Source organism: Balaenoptera physalus (genome assembly GCF_965194825.1).
Source record: "Balaenoptera physalus genome assembly, chromosome: 12".
Classification (NCBI taxonomy): Eukaryota; Metazoa; Chordata; class Mammalia; order Artiodactyla; family Balaenopteridae; genus Balaenoptera; species Balaenoptera physalus.
This window is the reverse complement of record NC_138897.1, coordinates 78,359,136-78,366,413: the sequence shown is the minus strand read 5'-3', so window position 1 is coordinate 78,366,413 and position 7,278 is coordinate 78,359,136. Positions and strand designations below refer to the sequence as shown.

The 7,278-nt window shown below is 55.3% G+C and overlaps 1 protein-coding gene across 2 annotated transcripts in view; it reads right to left on the bottom strand.

Annotated features, from left to right (window-relative positions):
• Positions 1-4,943: 4,943 nt before the first annotated feature.
• Positions 4,944-7,278, bottom strand: part of ACACB (acetyl-CoA carboxylase beta) — a 105,648-nt gene continuing 103,313 nt past the window's right edge. For both annotated transcript variants that reach the window (XM_082417365.1, XM_082417366.1), the window contains 4 exons: positions 7,080-7,234; positions 6,201-6,371; positions 5,967-6,103; positions 4,944-5,249 (listed from right to left, as the gene is read on the bottom strand). In XM_082417365.1, coding sequence (XP_082273491.1) covers positions 5,123-5,249; positions 5,967-6,103; positions 6,201-6,371; positions 7,080-7,234 — 590 coding nt within the window. In that variant the 3' untranslated portion in view covers positions 4,944-5,122. The remainder of the gene's footprint in view (positions 5,250-5,966; positions 6,104-6,200; positions 6,372-7,079; positions 7,235-7,278) is intronic.

Genomic DNA, 7,278 nt, shown 5'->3' with positions numbered 1-7,278 from the left:
GTGGGGTTGACGGGGGAGGGAGGGGTAAAGGACAACAGCGCCCCTCGCCCCTCACAGCGGAGACACCCCCCTTACAGATGGGAAAACCGAGGCCCAGAGAGGGAACACTGAACCCAGGTCTTCTGATGCCAGGTTCCCATTGTGCCAGACACTGGGAGGACTTTGTCATTATCGGTAAAATTAGCCTGGCCGCCGGTCACCATCCCACGGTGCCAGGCTCTGGATGGGCATTCGCTCAGGCAGTGATGTGAACCCCGTTTACTGTTCAGAAGGCGAGGCTCAGAGAGGTTGGGTAGGACTCGGGGTCCAGGGAAGAGGCAGGACTGAGTCCGTGTGTGCCGGGTCCAGAGCCCGAGCTCAGCAGCACTCCCCGGAGCTGGGCCTTGGTGCCTGCCTGGGGTCAGAGAAGGCAGCAAGGTGGGAGAAGGGGGCACCCTTTTCAGCACCAGGCCCCGCGCCAGTCACTGCTGTAAATTAGCTCATTCCATCCTCGCTACGACCCTAAGAGGCGTGTCTTACTAGTTATTACACCCATTTTGCAGACGGAGAAACTGAGGCTCAGAGGACTAACGGAGGTGACTTGCCACCCAAGATAACAACAAAAGGGCATATTAATTAGGAGTTGGTTGAACTCTTAAGCCCACCCAGGAAGGGGCTTGCAGCCTCACTGGGGAGACCAGATTCACACACATGCAACGATTAGCAAGTAGGGAAGGTAGGGGATGATGGGGCTGTGGGTGGTATCGGGAAGTGCTGAATGGGGCCCCACTTCAGTGGAGAACAGGCAGGCGGCAGGGAGGGGGTGCCTTTCTCTCCCCAGCATCCCTCTTCCTCAGCTTGGCTCCAGGGTGGCCCTGTGACTCAGGCCTGACCAGTAAGAGCATCACAACCCCCGGGCATCCCCGGTGACTGACTGGGGGGCAAGTGACTCAGGCCATATTGGTCACAGCCAATAAGCATCACCTGGGGGCTTTGTAGAAGCTCTGAGACACAGGGGTGCCCTCCTCCTGGGGTGCTAAGCTGGGAGGATGGAGCCTGAGTGGCTGGATCACCATGTGGAGAGGGCTGGGGAGCCCTTTCTTGAGTCACACCCATTCCTTACCACAGGCAAGTGGCGCCAGGTATGTACAGAGTCAGGGCAAAAATGCCAAGGCCACAGGGTCACGGGCTCTGGGCAAGAGCCCCAGTCACAGCCAGAACCCCACCTGTGCAGGGACCACGCTGACGCCAGAAGAAAGCATAGAGGAGAGACGGAGGAATGAGGCTTAGTTGAGGGTTTCTCTGCAGTTGGCCAACTAACGGGAGAAACATACTCATTGCCACCCTTTGAGGGCCTGCCGTGTGCATCATGGAGTTAAACGCTGCTCCGGCAGCATCTCCCTGAAACAGCACAACCAGACACCCAGCCAGTGGGATGGTCCCATTTCCCAGATGAGAAAACTGAGTCTCAGATCATGATCATGCAGCTTTTCTTCCTCCTCCACAAGAAATCACCCACAGTCTAACAACAAAAAGACAAATAACACTGGCTTACAAGCAGAGGGGGCTTACTCCATGCTACAATGTGCACTATGACACAGTGTATCTTATTTTTCCCTCCTACTCCCCATGGTGTAAAGCTGTCATCCCCTGTGGTGGGCAGAATAATGGCCCCCAAAGGCAGCCACATCCTAATCCCCAGCACCTGTGACTTTATGCTACGTGGCAAAGGGAATTAAGGTAGCAGATGGAATTAATGTTGCTCATCAGCTACCCTTAAGCTGGGAGAGCATCCTGGATTATCCAGGTGGGCCCAATGTAATCACAGGCTCAAAGTAGAAGAGGGAAGTCAATGTCAAGCTCTGAAGATGGAACGAGGCCTCTAGAAGCTTCAAAAGGCAAGAAAACAGATTCTCCCTTAGAGCTTCTAGAAGGACTGCAGCCTTGCCAGCACCCTGATTTTAACCCAGCAAGACCTACTTCGGACTCCTGACCTCCAGAACTGTAAGAGAATAAATTTGTGTTGTTTTAAAGCCACTGAGTTTGTGCTAATTGTTACAGCAGCCGTAGAAAACAAACACACCCCCATTTTACAGAAGAGGAAACGGAGGCTCAGAGAGGCCGAGTAGCTTACCTGTGATTAGCAAGGGGTAGAGATGGGATTCCGATGACACTCTGCTTCCCCACAGTCAGTCGTCAGTCTCAGAGGGCTCAGTGGACACTGTCTACTTGCTGGTTTAAAAAGGAGCCAAAACTCTGAGGTTACGCTGCTGGGATTTAACCCTGGGTCTGCAGATCTCCTGGCCCCTTCCACGGCACCATACTACCTGGTGTAGTGTTTGCTCCTGAAGGGCAGCTGGTGGAGGTTAGGGGAAGGATAAAAGGTCAGAAGTAGGAGATGAGGTGGTGCCTCTGGACAATGCTGGTTGTACCGACGCCGTTCTTCCTCTGGGTACAGATGCTGAACCTTCCATCTCCAGAGTCACAGCCCCCTGAGTCCAGGGGTAGCAGGACAAAGACCAAACTGGCAGCTGAAACATGGGAAACTTCATTGGCGGAAGGAAGGGAGGCAGCGCAACCAGGGGAGGAGCAGCTGAGTGGGCGGCGGAAGCGGAAGGCAGAGGAATTGGGAATTTAAAGGCTCGCTGGTGGGGTCTGTACATCCCGCCCATGATGTTTGAGGGATGCAAGGAAAAAGGTTCAATGTCTTCTGAGTTAAAATGACTTCTAGGCTCCACCCAATAGGATGGCTACCATAAAAAAACAACAAACAGAAAACAACATGTGTTAATGAGGATGTGAACACATCAGAACCCTCGCGCAGTGATGGTGGGAATGTAAAATGGTGTAGCCCCAAGGAAAACGGTGACTGTTCCTCAAACACTTAAATACAGATTTGCCATATGACCCAGCAATTCCTCTCTGGGAATATACCCAAAAGAAAAGAAGTGAAAGTAGAGACTCGAACAGATATTTGCCATCCATGTTCATAGCAGCACTATTCACAGCAGCCCAAGTATCCATCGATGGATGATGGATAAACAAAATGTGATCTATATATATGATGGAGTTATTATTCAACCTCAAAAAGGAAGGAAATTCTGACACCTGCTACAGCATAAATGAACCTTGAGTACACTATACTAAATGAAATAAGCTGGTCACAAAAAGACAAATACTGTATGATTCTACTTATATGAGGTACCTAGAATAGCTAAGTTCAGAGAGACAGAAAGTAGACAGAATTGTGGCATCCACCTCAAAAGCTCATGGGATTGCACGGGACGAGGCCAGGTGCCAGTGGCCGTTACCCTGAGCATTCAGTTTATACCCGGGCTGCCCACCCAGGCCTCTGTCCACACTCAGTGGTCTGATCCTTTCTCCCTTCCCTGGAGGCGCCTGTGCTAAGTCTCTCGAGGGAAGAAAGTCGACCCCATCAGGGAAAGTCTGTTCAGCTGCCGGCAGACAGCAGCTTGTGTCCATGTTTGAAACTGAGCTGCAAGGATGAAGTGGTCCCCCGCTCCCCGGTGGCCTTCGGGAGGGGAAGTCAAATCAGAGCTTTGTCCTCCTGAGATGGGGGCTTGCACAAGATCTCAGTGGTTGTCGGAGGATGGAGAGCGATTCCCAGTGAGGCGGCCTGCTTTCTCTGGTCCAAATAAGCCAAGGCCAAAGTGCTTCCTTCAGAAAATTATTCATTCCACACATTTCCTGGCAGGTTCCTCCGCCCACTGTTCCTGGGTAGCAGCTAGTCATCGACTTACCATCCCTCCCAAACCAGCAGGGCCTCCCCCCAACAGAAAGCATTCGGTTCCCAAAGCAGTATGGACTCTTCCCTGCCCCCTGCAGTCTCAGGATGCGACAATGGCCAATTTATCTTTCTCCCACCCCTCACTGCACCCACACCACCTTCATCGGCCAGAGCTGTCACTGGCCGATGGCATCAGACATCCTCCAGCATTGCAGCTTGTAGGGGCTTCCCCAGGCAAACTCGCTGGCCTCCAAGTTGGACAGGTATAACGTTTGGTGTCCTCAAACTGCCCATCACAGCAGTGGAGGGTGGCCAACTCCCTCCCATCACTGGCACCCAGGGACAGATGGACGGGGCCAGAAGGATCACAGGTCCTGACGCTGTGCGGCCTTCAGAGCTGGGTACTGGCGGATGCATTGCGAAGCCCTCCCTGAGTGAATCAGTGTGGTCCTTGTGGTCCAGTCCTCGGGAATCAACAGCGCTGTCCATCAGGGCCAGATCCCACCAATGGACATTGAGGCAAGAGGCGAAAGAGTGAAGGTGACCCGAAGGGCCCTCCAAGGCAGGTGATGGCAATCACAGCGGTGACACCTGGGGGCAAGCTGGGCTTCAGGTTTGGAGAAGGCGTTCCTTCTCTTCTTTGTCCTCCCAACCTGGGCTGAGGATGTGTGCCTCTTCGTGCACCCTCCAGGACATGGGAGGGCTCGTCCTCTCCTCCTCGGAGGGAAGGGGCAGGCAGAGGGCTGTGAACCACATAAAAGAAGCCTCCCAATGCCCTTGAACCTACGGCTATGCAATTCTCTGCTAATGAGAGAACTAAGCCTGGTAATGGGACGTTGATAGTGATTCACTACTAGGGGTCACGTGGGGAACAAAATACCATTTCACACTCTTAGTAAAAAATCATTCATACCCTTTCCTGGGTGACTCAACCGGATCCGAATAAGCGTCATAACAAAAATAGGTTTTCTCTTGTCTTGTCTCTATTTTCCTTTCTTTATTATGCTGCTATGAGATGCTTACATCATGAACTGGTCTCAGAGTAAAAATAATAATAATAAGATTCCATGCTCTGATAGAGCCTAAAAAGAACACCTGGATCCCACAAAGCAGGCAAAGTGGCTGGAAACTGGGGTGTTTGGGTTCAATTCAATTCAGTGACGCAGCAAAATGTCTTAAGAGACAAAAAACAGACTTCCCAACAATGGAGAGGAGGTGATTTCTGCTTGGAAGGGGGCTCTTCTGAGCCTTTTATTGAAACAGGAGTGACTTGGGGGTCAGCAGCCTTGCAGCAGTTTTAAAAAGCAGTCCCAAGGTGCAGGCGAGGGCCTGCAGTCAGCAGATCAGTGTGGTTTTTCCTGCCCGTGGACCTGCAAGTGACCGGGAGGACCAGGGTCAGGTGGAGGCCGGGCTGTCCATGGTGGACAGGAGGTGAATGATCTGGGCCCGCTCGGCCGGGCTGATGTGCTGGCATATGTACACCAGGGAGTCCACGGCCACCTCGGGGTTTTCTTGAACCAGGCTGCATGGGAGGAGAGAGAAGGGCGAGGTCATTCCTGCCACTGAGTTCAATGGGCCCTACGGCAGCCCCAGATCCCTGTGCAGGGCCCCTTCCCATTCCCGGGGCGGGGGGGCAACCAACCACCCAGAGCTCCCAACACTCTTCCTGCTGTGGTCACTGTCAGGGTGACGGTCCTTTGGGGCAGGAGGGAAGCAGAACCACCTCAAGGAACAACAGTGGAATCTCCTGGTCATAAGCTGTGTGACCCAAGACACAACACTCCCCATGAACCTCGGCTTCATCCCCCAAATGGGGTCCCATATGCTCTGCCACCTACCCCGCAGGGAGCCAACCCCCCAGAAAAGCTGATACAGAGTGGGAGCCAGCAGCCTGAGGCCTAGGAGTTCGGGATGTGGGTTCTCTAACAAAACACGCTCTGGCTGTGACCTTGGACCAGGCCCCCTGTATGTTCCAGCAAGGACCATGAACTGAGATCATCGCACAACCTCCTGATCACATCCCTAGGACTCTGTGCTGGGAGATCTGGCTCGGGGGAGTGGTGGCCTCTTTGCCGGGGGGGCTGGGTCGTGGACCCCGACACCAAGGCTGAGACCAGGGACCGTGAGATGCGGTGGATGCGAGCGGCCCCCCTGTGGGCAGGCGGCTGCACACGAGTCCCGGCTCCGGCGCTCGCTGACAAGTGCAAGAGGTGGGTGGGCAGGCGGGGCGGCCACTCACCCTCGGATGGTCTTGAGGACAGAGTCTCGCTTCAAGTACGCGATGTTCTCGCGGACGGTGGGGCGCGGCCCCTCCCCCGCCTGCCAGTGCTGCTCCAGCCACCGCACCGCCGTCCGGTTGTCGTCCCATAGGTAGGCCTGGGGAGGCGGCAGAGGCTGCGTCAGGACGGGACACCCTGCCGGGCGGGGCGACCCCCCACCCCCGCCAGCCCACCTATCTCCGCCCCAGGCCCACCTTGACGGCCCCCTCCGTCTCCACGAACCAGCGGCGCAGCATGGACTGGACGTGCACGTGGCTGAGCTCGCTGCAGGCCCGCAGCACCTCCTGCTTGACCTGGTCCTCCAGCAGCAGGCGGCGCAGGCGCCAGTACAGGAAGCTGCGGGCGGTCTTCCAATCCAGGATGTCCTGCGGACAAGCCCCAGGCCTGAGCCCCCAGAAACGGTGGGGCGGGGGACTCGGGAGGCTGCCGGGGCCCGGCCCTGTGCTGGGGAAGGCTCTGGGACCATTCCCATTTTACAGGCCGGGAAACTGAGGGTTGGGGAGGCAGCAGAGGCGGGACACTGCCAGGCCTCTAGGCTGCCTCTCCTGGGGAACAAACCTGGCGCCCACCTCCACCTCCAGACACAGAACACGGGCTCACCAGAGGTACGGAGGGCTTAGGCGAGGTAGGAAGGAGCACGGGACGCAGGGGTAGCAGGACTGGGGATGTCCTCGTGGGGACAGGGCAATAGGGCGGGGTTGTGACGGTCAGTGGTGGGTGAATGCAGGCTGGGAACAATGGTTCCCAAACCTGGACCAGCAGTTCTAAACACACACAGAGGTTAGACTGGTGGTTCCCAAACTTGGCTACCTACTGGAATCTCTTGGGGATCTGAAAAAAAAAATACTGACGCCTGGCATCTCCCCACTCCCACCACCCATATTCTGATTTAATTGGTCTGGAGAGCCACCTAGGCACTAGGATTTTTTTTTTTTTTTAAGCTCCCTAGGGGATTCTAACGTGTGGCATTTGACTCATCCCAAAGCCCTGAGCCCAAATATCCTCTGTGTGTTGGAAACCAGGTGACCTTAGGATGGGCCATGCACGCCGTCCCTAGAGCTGCAGGCTCTTACAGAGATGGCACCCTTCTCCAACATCCTGCTGGGCTTGTCGTGGAGGTCGGCGAACTGCACCGCCACCTGGTGGTAGATGGGCAGCAGCAGGTCCTCCCGGGCCTTCAGCTGGCCCTCCAGCTCCTTGCGGTCCTTGTTGGAGAGCTCAGGCATTCCTGCAGGTAAGGGCAAGAACCAGGGTGTGCAAGACAGGCCTCAG